This window comes from Triturus cristatus, chromosome 1_2 (assembly GCF_964204655.1).
Source record: "Triturus cristatus chromosome 1_2, aTriCri1.1, whole genome shotgun sequence".
NCBI lineage: Eukaryota > Metazoa > Chordata > Amphibia > Caudata > Salamandridae > Triturus > Triturus cristatus.
This window is the reverse complement of record NC_140580.1, coordinates 474,647,414-474,665,639: the sequence shown is the minus strand read 5'-3', so window position 1 is coordinate 474,665,639 and position 18,226 is coordinate 474,647,414. Positions and strand designations below refer to the sequence as shown.

The 18,226-nt window shown below is 48.4% G+C and overlaps 1 protein-coding gene across 2 annotated transcripts in view; it reads left to right on the top strand.

Annotated features, from left to right (window-relative positions):
* The window catches only part of LRRC27 (leucine rich repeat containing 27), a 440,921-nt gene extending 426,486 nt beyond the window's left edge, over positions 1–14,435 (top strand). For both annotated transcript variants that reach the window (XM_085606197.1, XM_085606198.1), the window contains one exon: positions 13,408–14,435. In XM_085606197.1, the coding sequence (XP_085462323.1) occupies positions 13,408–13,554 (147 nt within the window). In that variant the 3' untranslated portion in view covers positions 13,555–14,435. The remainder of the gene's footprint in view (positions 1–13,407) is intronic.
* Positions 14,436–18,226: the final 3,791 nt, after the last annotated feature.

Genomic DNA, 18,226 nt, shown 5'->3' with positions numbered 1-18,226 from the left:
GGTAGAAAGGGAGGGGTCGAGGGAGACAGAAGGACCATAGAGAGGGGAGATGAGGGAGACGTGATTCATTCAACGTGACAGGGTTTTCGGTCATGAATATGTTTTACTTTGTCAGTTAATTGGCTCAGGCAAAACATATGAAAACGTCACCAGGGAAGGAAAAATAGACAGAGAGAATTACTTATTAATATAATTCTCTGTGCCTATTTTTCCTTTCCTGGTGACGTTTTCATATTTTTCCTCCTGAACCAATTAACTAAGTAGGTAAAATACATCAAATAACAGATGAATGACTGTAGAATGGGGAAGTTACTGGTAGATTAATGCTCTTGACATGCTTTGCAAAGTTTTTATGTTGGGAGCAATTGTCTCCTAAAAGCCCGGACGGCCCCTTAGAAAAGAATCCTCTGAAGCCATCTGCTTAGTGTCATGAAAGCGCACTTCGTCAGTGAACTACCCGATGACTCTGCATGCATGGGGCAGGGAGCAAATGAAAACAAGCATTGGCCGTGAAAGTGACACGACCGCGCGAATAAACAAGCGGAGGTGACAAGGGCTGGGCGAGAAGGGAGGGGGGAATGCCAGCATCAAAGGAGCCTGAAGCTGACAAAAAGGGAGAGGGAGAAGGGAGGAGGGAGTGCGAGCAGCAGCTGTGCACGTGCACGCCATCGTGCACTCAAGCTTTAGGCCTGCCAAATCATGTGGGTAGCACTTTTGAAAGCCCACATACAAAATGTCTCAAAGAGACAGCTTGCGCTGTCTCAGCGAGACCTAAAAAGCACTCGTCTTTCAGGTATCTGCAGCTGCGTGCATGTTATGGTTAAATAGTGGTACGATCAACCTGAACACAAAAACATGCACCGTCTAGTGACCCAGACTGGTTCTTTACAAATTGTACAGACCAAGGTCGCTGCTCACTGTTAAGGATGTTAAAACAACAGACAGTTCTCATGTGAAGCAAAGTCGAGTAAGCATTTCTCAATTAATAACATGTGACTACAGTGTCGCGTGCAAAAGCAGCAAAAGCGGCAAGATGGCTTTCTAACATCTAACGCGGTGATGCCAACTTAGCATTGTACATAGGGAGATAGGTATCATCACTACACTCTCACACCTCCTCCTCCTCCACCACAATGGTACATGCTGTGCCCCAAGACAAGATAAGAGCACCTCTGTGATCACTCAAGCATTACACCTAAAAACTTCCCATATAGGATCACAAAACCAAATACAACACATTGGTAACCATGCACTCCCCCAGTGTGTAGTGTACTATCCAGTCGAAAAGGTTCTTTGACACACCACAATGGGGTATGAAGTGCTATATAAATGCTGAAATGCAATATAAAACAGATCTTGAGTTGAACTGGCAGTTCATCAATTTAAAATATCTTGGAAAATAAATTGCTGATATGGCTAGTGACGTGATAAATGTCAATATGGGCAAGATTCTTAAAGAGTGCCATTTTGATTCTCCCTTCCTATCTTTAATGGGCACAATAGATTTGATTAAAAAATGATTGTGTTGCCCCACTATTGGTATGTTTTCCGTGCAGTCTTTCGTCAAATACAAAGGTGCATTTTTAAGGGTAGACACAACTGCTCAACTCTGATTTGGACGGGCAAGAGACTTCGAGTCCTCTTAGAGATCTTGAAATGACCATATGACCAGGGCAATTTTTCCCTGCCAAATTTATAATGTTATTATCTAGCTGCTCAATTGCAGCACTTCGAGACAAAACTTAGGGGGAGCTCAGTACAGCCATGTTCTAGTTGGTTTTACAAATTAACCTCAATACTCCCTATTCCCATTAACTTCAAAATATAAAATTCAAAACATTCAAAATTGCTGCTCATACAGGAGCCTGCTTTAAGTGTATTGAATGGAAATACTTAGACTGGCTTAGACAGTTAACTCAATTGAAATACGTACACCGGTTGTACTTTACGCTGACTGTCATAATTACAATGTATCCACCCAGATCAGATACTTTTCCTAGGTGTAACTTGGATGGAGCTGATGTGATGCACATGTGGACCGATTCATCAGGGAATTTGACTGCCTGATCTAATAGTCCATGTACTCACAAATGCCTTTTTTTTAGTCGATTGGCCTCATGTTGTTGAGATGTGCAATTGTTGCTGTTTTTGGGATTTCTGTGGTCATTATGTTACTACTGGTTATCGGGAACTTTATTGAATGTTCATTGAAACAGTTTATCCTTTGGCTGCACCCCGAAAACGTGTGCTCTAAATTTGCGGCACAGTCTTCGGTTCCAGCAAATAAGTGCATCACAATACACTGGCTGTAACAAATGGGCCCCGTGGTTGAGAGATGGGAAAATGACATCAGTGTATGCTGTCGAGTAAAGAAGAATGTAATTTTTTAACACTTGGTTGCTAAATTAGAGGGGGGCCTTCGAGATTGGGGACAAATGTTATTGAGGTTTATTGAGGCTTGGGATAGCATAGAACTCTCTCCAGGGACAATTAACTCTGACTGCTGAGAGAGATGTTTCTCCTTGATAAAAAAAAGGCTTTGCCATACTTGATAGAAACTTATAACAGTGTACAATACTAATGCTTTGTTGTATCTGTTCTGCACAGTACTGCGTCTGCAATTAGATTTCAACGTTGTTTATCAGCTGTTTATTTTTGATCTACCTATGACATAAGTAAAACGTTTTTTATTTTATTTTAACATCACAATCACAACCCTGCTTCGAAAACTAGAGTAATTTCTGAGAATCAATTTAAGATCTAGTGTCGCACTGAGCTGTCTGGTGGAAATGGTGTTGCCGATATTTCAACCATGTTAAGGCTATACCAACCAGTGTGCTAGAGTAATGATCCGATACGTGTAGTTACAGAATTTGAAACTTGGGATTGGAGTCTCTCCTTATCTCAAGATTCATACCACATGAGCGAACTGAATATTGTATTTCACTCTATACAAAATCATCCTTTTTAGGTTTTGCCTGCAGCTCGCATGCGCTGTCAGCAAAAGCTATTGTTTAGAAAAAAAAGTTTAAAAACAGGCTTAGAGCGCCCCCATTACTTACTAATATTTACCATTGGTCGTCTTCTACATCACTCCTGTTTCCTTGCTTCATGCTGGTCGCGCCTCCTACTTCCTGCTGACTGCTCACCTCCTCCTACATGTCCCTGCAGTGAAGCATGGACTTAGCACAGATTCCTGTTTGCAGCCAGTGTCCTTCCACTGGCCCTGTGCTGCTCCAGGCACTTATTTTTTTTATTTTTTACTTTTGGCCGTGCACTTTATAAGAGTGCTTTGTACTGTGTGGTCTTCACACACCTGCCCTCTACCCTTCTCCCCTGCAGCTTACTTGTGTTGCTCCCCCGCCATCCTCCCACTATTTGTTTCCCCTTGCCCTTCTCCCTCCATCCGTTTTTTGTTTAACCCCTGCGCCCTTTTCTGGCTGTCCACTACTATGCCCCCACCCCATGCTCCTCCTCTTGCTATCTGTTGTTTTAATCCTCGCTCCTGTATTTTGCCGCACTCACACCCACCACGTGCAATATGTCTTAAAAAACATTTAACAAAACCAATATACTTTGCATAGGCGAACCCTATTGGCTTTGCTAATTCTTGTATCAGGAGGACCCAAATATTTATTCATTTAGAAATGCTTTCTTCCGAAATGTTCGACCTTAAGTATTCACTGGTTCCTGATTTTCTCTTTCTTCTTGTATTTGCAAAACTTGTCAGGAGCTGTCCTCCTTAGGTTTTTGGAAGCTGCCTTTTGTGGTAGTGTTAGACCTGTCAGCCCTTTGGCAGTTCCCTCCTCATATTATTCTTTTTTTTCCCTTTCCCTTCTCATTTTTTTCTGTCCCCTGGCAACTTTTTGGTTGTTGATGTAGAGGTTCTGGGCGCCTCATCCTCACTACCTGAGGGAGGGGCTCAAGATGTTTCACTGGAGACACAGGATGAGGGAGGTTAAATTCACAAAATGGTGGTTCCAACTGTCACCTCAGCACCTGGGCCATGACTGCCATGAGAGGTTCCGGAACCTTCTGGGCCCTTCTGGCCAGTCAGGCCCCAGGTGATAAATAGAGGTGACAGGAGAGCGGCCATTTTAGGATTAAGTTGAGCTGCATTTTAGTCAGGAGTAAGGCACTTGAGTGGGGAGGTGGCTGCGCTGGACAGGGAAGGGACAGGTCTCAGGGTCTGCACGACTCCCCTCTTCAGTGACATCACCCTCAACCTTCTGACCGGTCCCTGAGCGCAGCCAGTGACTTGTGATATCCTCGTACCTTGGAGGGTCTCCAGGTAATTTGAACCCCTGACCTACTGGACCTGGGAGAGAGCCATTGCCTGGGCTATCTACTCTCAATTTCGCAGTTGCCTGGGATTCCTGGACTGGCCTGGTGGTTGCCACCATCTCTGATAAAGAGGAGAGGTGTTCGTGCCCAAGCCCTAAGAGTCTAGTTGGCCTCCGCAACTGTTCCAGTGTGAAACCGGCACCCTTTACTTCAGCCCCCCCCTCCACGAGACCCGTATTGGAACCCTGGCCGCCACCCTCCCCGAGGTCGAGAGGGTACCTTGTGTCCTTGAGAGGAGTCCGCTGTCGCCGAGAGGCCTGAGAGGAGGGATTGGCCCAGGTGTGTGGCGTGCGAGAGGGCGACGCGTCCGTTGGATTGAGGAGATCAAGAGTAAGGAAGTGCGGGACGTGAGGCAGTGAAGCCGCTGTCCTAGTCACCTGAGAGGGGCCTGAGCACCGCCCCCTTGTTGCCAGACGAAGGCGAAGGCCGCGCCCACGCAGGACACGCTGTTCCGGGAAACGGCAGCGGAAGCAGAGAGACTGCCTACAACGGTGCCTGCTAGTCGAGTCTGCAGTGTGGCAAAGGTTTTGCCTCGGTGAGGTGGCCCAGAGGGTGTGAGCTATTTTCCCCCCGTGTGAGGACTCCCTTGTTTGGCTACCCCCCCAAGCTCCGTTCCTCGTGTGAGGGAACGCGTCTCCCCGCAACGTGAACTATCCAGGAGGAGGACACCACTTGTAAACAGTAAGCTGGGTAACGCAGCGTGGGGAGGGGGAACCCATTAGAGCCGTTGTATCTTCCGGCATCGTGGCACAACCGCGCAGGTGACCAGGATTAATTAAATAGCAGGTACACGCCTGGTGTTGGAGGTAGCGGGTTGAGCTCCAGCACCAGAGAGCGCCTAGATGTGCAGCGTAATGGGGATGGATTAGACCCAGTGTTCAAGTGTTCTACCAGGAAACTGTCTGAGAGTAGCTAAGTGACCGCCAACAGTACTTCCGTTGTCCTGCTAATTTTTATATGTAAAGAGCGGATTGTTAATAACAGTCTAAAGACCAGGAAACATAGTGCCTAGAGAAACCAGCTGTCAGGAGAACCCTAATTAGACTAAGGGTTACCCTGAATTGTAGAATCGGGGAGTGTTCTTCAGAGCGCAGTCTGTGAGGATTTAGAATTCCCTCCAGAGTCAAGGCGCCGGGTGGAAACCACATAGGGTGTTTAGATATCTGCTGGGCTAGAGTTAACATCCAAGGTCTGTTAATGCCCAAGTAAATGCAAGGAAATGTTATTCTGAAATGTAGCGAAATGTTCATCCCGAGATGTAACGAAGTGTTTATTCTGTAATGTGATGAAAAGTTAATCCTGAATTGTAATAACATGTTTTATCCCGAAATGAAGGGAGACGTTTATCCTGAAATTTAATGAAATGTTCTTTTTGAAGTGTGAAATTGAGTAACCGAGTTTGCGAAGAAGAGATAAAGACTTCTGGTAACTTCTAACATCGATCGGTGTAGTGTCTCTTTTATCTCCTTTTTGAAGTGGTGAGCGCAAGGTGTGAATTGGGTGTGGTGCAAGCACAAAGTGTGTTTCCGAATAAAGCCTTTCTATCAGAGCCAAGTTACCTCTAGGGCGCAGGTCCAACAAGTTGGTGTTCAGCGGTGGGATGCTGAATCTGTGCTTGCATCCACTCATTAGCAGTTTTGCGCGCGCCACAACCTACACCTGATTGTTTTTACTGGAGTTTTCTCCAGGTTGCCTCCTTAATTGGAATTTTGTTTTCAAAATTGTCCTGTCCTGTGATGTACTTCCTCTTAAAGGAAAGGTCTCCTATTGTAAAGTTCTGTTCTGCAGTGTTGGGTCCCACCTGGTAGGATGGAGTTTGAGTTGGGTAGGCTGGAAGAATATACTGTGACCCAACTGAAGGAATTCTGCCAGGAGAGGGAGGTGTTCTTCAAGCCGGGGGCGAAGAAAATAGAACTCCAAACCAGCTTGAGAGCCTGGGTTATGGCCCACCTTAGCGGGAAACGGGAGGAGGGACCAGGACTGGACACCACGGAAGAACCAGAATTACTTTTCCCCCCTGGGAGTGGACACATGGATGCAGGACCTAGGGCCCCTTCAAGAGCGGGTAGTAGCGCTTCGGGGGGAAGCCTGTCATCCGCTGACTTAGCTGACAGGAGGGAGGAGAGGCAGTTCAAAATGGAACTGGCCCGGTTGGAGAAAGAGAGGGAGGAGAGGAGGTTCCTCCATGAGCTCCATTTAAAGGAGTTGGAGCTCAAAGCCCTACAGTTTGGAACCCCCAGCAGTCCCGTTGGTGGCAGCGAACCTAGAGAGATCCCCAGGGAGCCCAGACCCTACCTGCCAAAAGATGTAGTCGCCAGCTATGGTGTCGGGGATGACATCGTTAAATGGCTGGCTGCCTATGAGGTCTCCTTACGAGCCCATGGGGTCCCTGAAGCTCAGTGGGGGGGTGGTCTATACAGGTATATGCCTCCGGTGGGGAGGGATGCCCTGTTAGCTTTGGAACAGCAAGATCAGACCAATTACCCCATCATGAAGGTCGCCCTAGTTAAGAAGTTTGGGTTGACCCCTGAGAAATTCAGGCAGAGGTTTCAGGGCAGTCAAAAGTTGGCCACCCAGAATTGGGTAGACTTCCTGGACTACGCCAAGAAGGCTTTGGAGGGCTGGGTACAGGGCAGTGAGGTAAAGGACTACGAGGGATTGTATAATCTGATTTTAAAGGAGCACCTCCTCGAGAAAAGTTTTCCGGAGCGGCGTCAACACCTGGTGGACAGCAAGCTAACTAATCCTAGGAAGCTTGCAGAGGAGGCGGATATCTGGGCAAGTACCCGGGTATCCTCAAAAGGGACTGGAGGGAATTTCCAAGGGGCTGGACAAGGCGCCCCCAGAAGAAAGAGGGGGGAGACAAAAAGAAAGAGTTCTCTAAAGGCCCCCAAAAGAGTTCACAAGGAAAGGGAGTAGGATACCCTCCCAGGGTTGGCCCCCACAAACCCCCTTATCCTGACCGTGGTCAGCAGCCTAGGGTTGTCCGTTGTTATGAGTGTGGCGAGATTGGGCACTATAAGGGGGATGCCAAGTGTCCCAAGAGACCACACCCTCCCATTGGAGGAAAGACCCCTGGGGTGGCGAGTGTAGTGCTTGGGGAGGAGTTGCCCCTAGATAAGGACGGTGAATGGGCAGGGCTAACCTTAGTGTCCCTCGGGGATTGTGAGATGGTTCCTAAGACCCAGGTGCCCTCGAATACTACTAAGTACAGGCAATGGGTCACCATCAATGCCCAGAGGGTGGAGGCTCTGAGGGACACAGGAGCCAGCATGACTATGGTAAGGAGTCAGCTGGTGTCCCCAGAGCAGGTGGTTCCCAATGTAGTCCACCCAGTTGTGATGGCTGACAACCGAGAGGGTCACTATCCTGTGGCCCAGATTCCCTTTGAGTGGGGAGGGGTTGCGGGTCCTCTACGAGTTGCGATAAGCCCTGCCATGCCGGTCGACTGTCTGTTGGGAAATGACCTGGAACACTCGGCGTGGAAGGAGGTCGAGTTCAAGGCTCACATGGAGATGTTGGGGACACCTGAGTGGACGTGTGCCAACACACGGTCCGTGACTGCCCGAAGAGGGAGTTCACAGACGTTGGAGCCCGGGACAAAGGCCCAACCAGCTGCCAGAAAGGGTAAACGGGGACAGGGGAAGCCTGCCCCGGCATCTGAACCTCAGAAGGTGGATGGGGCGACTGAAGTGGTCCCGGAGTCTACGGAGGGGGATGTGACTTCCCTGGAGGGCTTACCTACCCCTGCAGACTGGCAGGTGGAGGGAGGACCTACTAGGGAGGAGTTTTGTCGGGCCCAAAAGGAATGCCCTACCCTTGAGGGTTTACGGCGGCAGGCCGAAGCCCAGGCAGCGGGTAACGATTCGGGGAACTTCCACATATACTGGGAAGATGGTCTCCTTTATAGCGAACCCAAGGCTCCGGTGCATGGATCATCCCGGGCCTTGGTAGTTCCCCAGCGTTACCGAGCCTTCCTTTTGGGATTGGCTCACGAAATACCCTTGGCAGGACACTTGGGACAAGACAAGACCTTTGCTCGACTTGTCCCTCATTTCTACTGGCCTCAGATGAGGATTACGTCCGACACTTTTTGTAGGACGTGTGTAACCTGCCAAGCTAGTGGGAAAACAGGGGTGAAGCTGAAGGCTCCCCTGGAACCACTGCCTGTCGTTGGCACCCCCTTTGAAAGGGTGGGCATCGACATTGTTGGGCCATTGGATCCACCAACGTCTGCCAGTCACAGGTTTATCCTGGTTCTGGTGGATCATGCCACCCGGTACCCAGAGGCTATCCCTCTGAGGACCATTACTGCACCTGCGGTGGCACGGGCTCTTATGGGAATTTTCACCCGGATGGGATTCCCCAAGGAAGTTGTGTCGGACAGAGGTACCAACTTCATGTCGGCATATATGCGGGCTATGTGGAAAGAGTGTGGAGTCACTTAACGGTTCTCCACCCCTTATCACCCCCAGACCAATGGTCTGGTGGAAAGCTTTAACAAAACCTTAAAGAGCATGATCAGGAGTCTGCCCGAGAGCCTGCGGAGGAAATGGGACGTCCTCCTACCTTGTTTGCTGTTTTCTTACAGGGAGGTACCACAGAAGGGAGTGGGCTTCAGCCCCTTTGAACTGTTGTACGGACACCCTGTGCGTGGACCCCTCAGCCTGGTGAAGGATGGATGGGAAAAGACTCCCCGAAAACTTCCCCCGGATGTGGTGAGCTACATCCTGGCCTTTCGTAGCCAAATGGCTAGGTTGTGGAAGCAAGCTTCTGAGAACCTAGAAGCCAGCCAGACGGTCATGAAGGAATGGTATGACCGAAATGCTCACCCGGTGGAGCTGGAGCCTGGCCAGAAGGTGTGTTTGATGGAACCTGGAGAGCTTAGCGCCCTCCAGGATCGCTGGTCAGGTCCCTTTGAGGTGGTTGAGAAGAAGGGCAAGGTCACCTATGTGGTGGATCTTAAGACCCCCAGGCAGCCCCATCGGGTGCTCCATGTCAACCGCCTCAAGCCTCACCAAGAGAGACCCGAGGTCACTTTGATGATGGTGACTGATGGGTCAGAGGAAGAGGAAAGTGAACCTCTTCCTGATCTTTTTGCGTCCCAAGAGAAGGATGGGTCGGTGGAGAGAGTGATCCTTTCACCATCCCTAACTCCCGAACAGCAGAGAGACTGCCACCGAGTTTTGGAGCAGTTTGCTTCCTTGTTCTCACTTAACCCGGGAAGGACTCATCTGTGTACCCATGACGTGGACACAGGGGACAGCCCACCTGTGAAGTCCAAGTCTTACCGGTTGTCAGATAAGGTGAAGGCTAGCATCCATGGAGAAGTTGCCAAGATGCTAGACCTGGGAGTGATTGAACCTTCAAGCAGTCCCTGGTCCAGTCCGGTGGTACTGGTACCCAAAGCTGCCCCGCCGGGCACTACCCCAGAACTCCGGTTCTGTGTGGATTACAGGGGACTGAACTCTGTGACAAAGACCGATGCTCATCCCATCCCGAGGGCGGATGAGCTCATTGACCGGTTGGGACCTGCCCAATATCTCAGTACCTTTGACCTTACATCCGGGTACTGGCAGATCTCTCTGACAGACGGAGCAAAGGAAAGGTCAGCTTTCTCCACACCTGAGGGTCACTACCAGTTCTGTGTGATGCCCTTTGGGCTCAAGAACGCCCCTGCCACTTTCCAGCGGCTGGTGAACCAGGTCCTCTCCGGGATGGAGGCCTTTTCGGTTGCGTACCTGGATGACATCGCTGTCTTCAGCAGCAGCTGGGAGGGCCATTTGTGTCACCTTCAGGCTATCCTTCAGGCTTTGCAGCAGGCGGGTCTGACGATCAAGGCCAGTAAGTGCCAGATCGGGCAGGGGTCGGTGGTGTACCTCGGTCACTTGGTGGGTCGGGGCAAGGTGCAACCCCTCCAGGCCAAGATTGAAACCATCATGGCCTGGGAACCCCCCAAGACTCAGACGGAGGTCTGAGCTTTTCTGGGCCTCACTGGCTACTACCGACGCTTCGTCAAGGGATACGGTACTATCGTGGCCCCCTTGACTGAGCTCACTTCTAAAAAGCACCCTCGACGGGTAATCTGGACCGAGGGGTGTCAACAAGCCTTTGACACCTTGAAAAAGGCAATGTGTGCGGCACCTGTTCTCAGGGCCCCTGACTTCTCCAAGGAGTTCATCGTCTAAACGGATGCGTCGGAGCATGGCATCGGGGCAGTGCTGTCGCAACTTAATGACGAGGGTCTGGACCAACCAGTGGTTTTCCTGTCTAGGAGACTACTCCCCCGGGAATAGAGGTGGAGTGCAATTGAGAGGGAGGCTTTTGCGGTGGTGTGGGCTCTGAAGAAGCTGCGGCCATACCTGTTTGGCTCGCACTTCCTGGTTCAGACCGACCACCGGCCCCTCAGGTGGCTGATGCAAATGAGGGGCGAGAATCCCAAGTTATTGAGGTGGTCCATCTCCCTACAGGGAATGGACTTCAGGGTGGAACATCGCCCAGGAGTGGACCACGCCAATGCTGACGGTCTATCCAGGTATTTCCGCCTTAGTGAAGAGGACTCCCAAGGGGTTGGGTAGCACTCCCCACTTTCAGCTAGGGGGGACGCGTGTTAGACCTGTCAGCCCTTTGGCAGTTCCCTCCTCATATTATTCTTTTTTTTCCCTTTCCCTTCTCATTTTTTTCTGTCCCCTGGCAACTTTTTGGGTGTTGATGTAGAGGTTCTGGGAGCCTCATCCTCACTACCTGAGGGAGGGGCGCAAGGTGCTTCACTGGAGACACAGGATGAGGGAGGTTAAATTCACAAAATGGTGGTTCCAACTGTCACCTCAGCACCTGGGACATGACTGCCATGAGAGGTTCCGGAAACTTCTGGGCCCTTCTGGCCAGTCAGGCCCCAGGTGATAAATAGAGGTGACAGGAGGGCGGCCATTTTAGGATTAAGTTGAGCTGCAGGTTAGTCAGGAGTAAGGCACTTGAGTGGGGAGGTGGCTGCGCTGGACAGGGAAGGGACAGGTCTCAGGGTCTGCACGACTTCCCTCTTCAGTGACATCACCCTCAACCTTCTGACCGGTCCCTGAGCGCAGCCAGTGACTTGTGATATCCTCGTACCTTGGAGGGTCTCCAGGTAATTTGAACCCCTGACCTACTGGACCTGGGAGAGAGCCATTGCCTGGGCTATCTACTCTCAATTTCGCAGTTGCCTGGGATTCCCGGACTGGCCTGGTGGTTGCCACCATCTCTGATGAAGAGGAGAGGTGTTCGTGCCCAAGCCCTAAGAGTCTAGTTGGCCTCCGCAACTGTTCCAGTGTGAAAACCGGCACCCTTTACTTCAGCCCCCCCTCCACGAGACCCGTATTGGAACCCTGGCCGCCACCCTCCCCGAGGTCAAGAGGGTACCTTGTGTCCTTGAGAGGAGTCCGCTGTCGCCGAGAGGCCTGAGAGGAGGGATTGGCCCAGGTGTGTGGCGGGCGAGAGGGCGACGCGTCCGTTGGATTGAGGAGATCGAGAGTAAGGACGTGCAGGACGTGAGGCAGTGAAGCCGCTGTCCTAGTCACCTGAGAGGGGCCTGAGCGCCGCCCCATTGTTGCCAGACAAAGGCGAAGGCCGCGCCCACGCAGGACGCGCTGTTCCGGGAAACGGCAGCGGAAGCAGAGAGACTGCCTACAACGGTGCCTGCTAGTCGAGTCTGCAGTGTGGCAAAGGTTTAGCCTCGGTGAGGTGGCCCAGAGGGTGTGAGCTATTTTCCCCCCGTGTGAGGACTCCCTTATTTGGCTACCCCCCCCAAGCTCCGTTCCTCGTGTGAGGAAACGCGTCTCCCCGCAACGTGAACTATCCAGGAGGAGGACACCACTTGTAAACAGTAAGCTGGGTAACGCAGCGTGGGGAGGGGGAACCCATTAGAGCCGTTGTATCTTCCGGCATCGTGGCACAACCGTGCAGGTGACCAGGATTAATTAAATAGCAGGTACACGCCTGGTGTTGGAGGTAGCGGGTTGAGCTCCAGCACCAGAGAGCGCCTAGATGTGCAGCGTAATGGGGATGGATTAGCCCCAGTGTTCAAGTGTTCTACCAGGAAACTGTCTGGGAGTAGCTAAGTGACCGCTAACAGTACTTCCGTTGTCCTGCTAATTTTTATATGTAAAGAGCGGATTGTTAATAACAGTCTAAGGACCAGGAAACATAGTGCCTAGAGAAACCAGCTGTCAGGAGAACCCTAATTAGACTAAGGGTTACCCTGAATTGTGGAATCGGGGAGTGTTCTTCAGAGCGCAGTCTGTGAGGATTTAGAATTCCCTCCAGAGTCAAGGCGCCGGGTGGAAACCACATAGGGTGTTTAGATATCTGCTGGGCTAGAGTTAACATCCAAGGTCTGTTAATGCCCAAGTAAATGCAAGGAAATGTTATTCTGAAATGTAGCGAAATGTTCATCCCGAGATGTAACGAAGTGTTTATTCTGTAATGTGATGAAAAGTTAATCCTGAATTGTAATAACATGTTTTATCCCGAAATGAAGGGAGACGTTTATCCTGAAACTTAATGAAATGTTCTTTTTGAAGTGTGAAATTGAGTAACCGAGTTTGCGAAGAAGAGATAAAGACTTCTGGTAACTTCTAACATCGATCGGTGTAGTGTCTCTTTTATCTCCTTTTTGAAGTGGTGAGCGCAAGGTGTGAATTGGGTGTGGTGCAAGCACAAAGTGTGTTTCCGAATAAAGCCTTTCTATCAGAGCCAAGTTACCTCTAGGGCGCAGGTCCAACAGGTAGCATTTGACATTTCAGTGTAAAATCATTTTGTAACTACAGATTTTTCATCTTGGCGGAAGCGCAATGCTCACTTGGTTCAGGTTCGAATGTTATGTACATTATACATAGTTATCATGTCAATTAAGATATTAACTGCACAGTTAAATCGCAATTTTCGTTCTGTTAATAATGTCCGAATGGCCGGAAAATGCTCCGAATTATATCGACATGTTTCTGTGCTTTATTTAATTTGTGGCTAAATATTGATTAATTCCCGAATCTATTTTCGAATTCTTTACATTATTTTTTTTTTTGATAGGCCGAAAAGTTGCAAAATGAGCTCCTACAGTTGAAAGAAGAAGCACCTCTGGAGTACCGGTTCACTGCATTCACCGGAGAAATATCGCCTACTATGACACCAAGAGGACAACCTCAGAACATCTTCTCAACAACACAGTTCTTTTGAAAAAGAAGTGTCCAACATTTTCACATTTCATGCATGTCAAAACTTGATTTCAAAAGCTACCTTCATAAAAGAAAATTGTAAAATATAAGTATTGACTATTTTCAGGGTTTTCGAGTGACCAGAACAATGTGAACAGTCGCCTTCTAAAGACCAGTTTTCAGTTCACTGTGGTTATTTCAGCATTTTCGCTGCATTACAGTGTTTTTTTGCTTGTGATGATATGTACGCTGAGATGTCAATGGGGGGGGGGCAAACTGTGTTTTCTGTGTTATGAGAAGGTACATGTTTATCTGGCTCCCTAATCTTTGGAAAAGGTATCTTGTTACCTGATAATGTCAGTATTATGTTTCTCAGCCATTCAGAAAAGTTACTGATTATTCGTGACACCCTATATCTTTCATTAAAACAGATTTTAGTAAACAAGCTTAGCAAAAAAGTTGGATGCTCATATTTTTTATGAATGGTTTTGTTTTGTACAACCCAGAGCATTTTATCTTGTCATTCTGTGGGGACCATAGATAACCAAATAGAATAATTCAAACTTTTGACATAACTATAAAGCATAGGAAAGGCAGGCCTCGTGAAACTCAATCACCCTGAAGATATCCTATGCCACAATGGTTTCTTCTCACTTTAGGGGGAAGTGAGTCACAATGTGCATAAGGTGTAAATCGTAGAACAAGCTCTTCAATCAAAATCTGGATGAGAAGTGCTGAAAAAAAGTTCTTTGAGTAAAGCAGCATTTAACCTGGTTGCAGTTAATACATTATAAAGCCCTCTATGCCAATTGTTTTGTTCACAACAAAAATTGCTCCGGGTAGTACATAAGAGCACGAGGTCCTCCTCAGACTCAGGATTTTAGAATTTTCCCAGGCTGTCAAACTGACGCTCATAAAATTGTAATTTAAAAACATAATTTTTAAACTAAATGTTTGGCTTGTTTATGTGTCTTTTATTAATATCTTTTTTTAAGTGAAGACAGTATTGTCGTGTCTACAGAGTCTTTTCAAGAGAAGCATTTTTAGGTCTCGCCTAGGCAGCGCACATGCGCTGCTCTAGGAGATCACCTTTTGGAATCGGTCAGCACTTTTCAAGCACTCGTGCTTGTGGCGGCATCCACCTTGTGGGAGCGAGCAGCGGTGCGCGCAGGGGCCATTTGTTTCCAATTAGCGCTGCTCGCTCCCGCAAGGTGGATGCCTCCACAAGCACAAGTGCTTGGAAACAGCTGACCGGGCCATCTGTTTGTTCGCGTCCGCGGGTGCGTGCTGCAGGCCTGTTACTGCTGCTCCGGTCTGGACGTGGCGAAGCTTCCTCCTAGCGCTCGTGCCACCACCCCTAGGGGGAGTTTTCACTCATCCAGGACACATGTCTCCCCCCCCACCACTTGTTTTTCTTATCCCGCCCCGCGCCCACATGGCTGCTGAGCCCTGTACTTCTCTATGATCACGTCCCAAAGAGTTCTGTTGTTTCTACAGTCAGCTCCACTGAAATATGTTAGCATTAATGTATGCCCAGAGTGTTTTTGCATGTGAGTATGCACGTTTGAACCCTTCAACATGTCTGCATTTTCGGTTGCATGTGCTGCTGAGGCTTGAACATTTTCCACTTGCATATCTAAGCTGCTTCTGCACTCCACTGCTTGTCTGTGCTGATCGGCAAATGCTGTTTTAGAATTTACCTTAGGATCCCCCCCACCCCACTCCACCCCACAGTATGCGCATCCCGCGCTCCTGTGGCTGCTTGCCCTGTGCTTCTCCTCAATCATTTCCCAAAGAGTGTTCTTGTTTCTACAGCCAGCTCCAATGAAATATGTTTGCATTAATGTATCTCTGCGCAGAGTGTATTTGCAGGTGCATATTAGAATCCTTCAACGTGTCTGCAGTTATTTTTGGTTGCATGTGCTGAAGCTTGTATTTTTTCCGCTCGCATTTCTCAGCTCCAGATGCGCTCCACTGTTTGTCTCTGTTGATCAGCCAATGCTGTTTTAGAGTTTACCTTTGCACCCCAACCCCCCCACCACCACCAACAGTATGTGCTTTGAATGACAGTTGGTCATCTGTGGCGTTCTGACTTTCATGTGTAAGAAAGAGCCTGAAGTGAGTGAGACGTGACATGCATGTAATATTAATACTGATCTTTTTATATAGTGCTACATACAGCACCTCTACTGCACTAGGCACCGTGCATAACCAATGCCGCTTTTGCCCAATTAATAATACTCCATTTACTCACATCGGAAATATTGAAGTGTCAACTTGCCTTGCCTGAATTCGAACTTGTGACTTTAAGGTCACTGCATTTGTCACCTGCGGTGTGTTTAAATGTCAAATTATGTAAACCTCTGCTTTAATGATGGGAATAGGGAGTTTGGACTGTTTACGTCTGTCCACAAAGACTATGCCAGTTTACCCCCAAGAGCCTTGATTTTCTCAGATTCAGGGACTCCTGCAGAATAATATTATTTTTATCGCACTCCATATCGATTTCTGCTATTCCTAAGTGCGTTAAGTAACCTGTGTTACGTTACCAGGGCTGTCTTCCCATGGGCCACAGATTCCCAGGGAGCCACTACTGGTTGTAGAGCAGGAGTGTGAAGGGATTATATTACACAGCACTTCATCTGCCGTGTTCTGCACTAACTGGAGCTTTTTCACCGGACAAGGCCTGTGCATGGACGGGATCCTGAATCAACCTACGTCCAAACAAGGACAATTTCAAGCCAGGCAGGCGAAAGCGAATGCAATGTGATGTTATTGTACATTTTATTTACATAGTGCAGTGCCCGCCACACTGATATCATCACACACAAGCATCTCCGTTAAGCACTATATTTTATTAAAACCCCTTCGAGGCGGGCAGAGTAAAGACCTCGAATAGGGCCGGAGATTGTGGGTCCCAGCAGAGGCCTCTGAAATACAACACCACAACTGTTTACAGCAGGACACTGCTTGCTTCCAGTGCTTGCGGTACATATGCAAATGAGTATGCAAATACTGGTGCCCGATCCCAAGCCTGGGTTCCTCGAACTGCTGCCGCGAGAGAGGAACTCCCTGATCCGCCTGAGTGTCTAAGTGTGCAAGTGTGAGCAGAGTTCATGTAGAGATGCCGGGGTCCTCGAAGAGGTGGGGGCCACCTCTTTTCTGGAGAGCAGCAGCTGTGCTTGCTAGGATGCTGAGGGTGCCTCCCTGGGAGTGGAGGGGGCCTCCTGCGTTCACATGCCAGGGTACTAGAGCCCAGACTGGTAACCTGATGTCTGTGACTGTGTCGCTTTCTCCAGCAGGTAGAGTTGGTGCCATTCTGTATTGGATTGTTCTGCTATAACCAGGGCCACGGAATTATGCGATCGAATGTGCTGCCACATAATTATAGATCTACCACTTTTGCCACATAAACCACAATCTGCAGATTTCAACAAAAAGAAAAAAATGTTTCAGCTCAAACTGTTCAAAAATTTAATAACAATGCAGCAACAGGTGTTGCAGCGCAGTGGAAGGTGTTTTGCAAAGGTTGACTGGTCACCTTTCCTTTGCCTATTGCTATATGTGGGTATTAAACTGGTACTAATGAGGTGCACCCAATGCACAGACAGTGTTAACATGTGTAACCGGCATTGGCATAGACAATAGGTCTCGCCTTTGGGACCTTATAAGTGTTTGGTTATCCATCACAATATCACTGGTGCAACAACATCAACTGTTGCATGGCTAAACACTTATAAGGTCTCAAAGGCGAGACCTATTGGCTATGCCAATGCTTGTTTATACCTCTTGTCGTTCGCATGGAGTGTTACTGGTGTGTGATGGTAAGATCTCATTCGATGCTGTGCATTCCAGATGTCATTTTAGCATTCCTCACTAAACAGACCTTCTAGGTCTGAAACAAAACATAAGATGGATTCCCTTCACTCCACACGCCTTCCCAAGCCCAGAAACTTGCAGCCTCAGGTATGGTCTCACCACTTACAGCAAAGTTGCTGCATTGCATGCTACACATGGTCTTTTTCTGTGCAAAGTCTTCCATGTGAGTTTTTCAATACTCTTGTCCTGGCTAAAGCACTGTCCTCTTTTGTTCCATGAGATTGTTAAAAATAAAACATAATATATTGGGAAGCCTAAAGTACAAATAGCATTTAATGCAGAATAGCAGGCAACAAAGCAAAAGATCAAAGACACTCATCATTTTAACCGACCATTGCTCTCGCTCGAAAACAGCAAGTTGGAGATAAGAATTAAAATTCATGTAAATGTATCCTAATACATATAGAGTTTTTCTTATTACAGGTCAATCCATCATGTTCATGTGACAGAAACTGGTTACTCTCAGTGAAAACTTACGTACTGTGCAGTTGTCATGGTCCTCTCCTCAAAGAAGCGCAGAGCAGCCTTGAGGAGAGGGTATCATTCATGTATACAATACTGGCCCGATTTGTTTTAGAAAATCCTCCTTCCCGTCTCAGGTTTAATAAGCATTGGCATAGCCAATAGGTCTCGCCTTTGGAACCTTATAAGTGTTTAGCCATGCAACAGTTGCATAAATAAATGCTTATAAGGTCCCAAAAGCGAGACCTATTGGCTATGCCAAACGTCCGTGAAAGCGATCGTGATCAAACATCAAAGCGGCCGTGAAATTGAAAGTAATCACGGTCAAGCGCTGCACGCGCGCCCGCGCACTT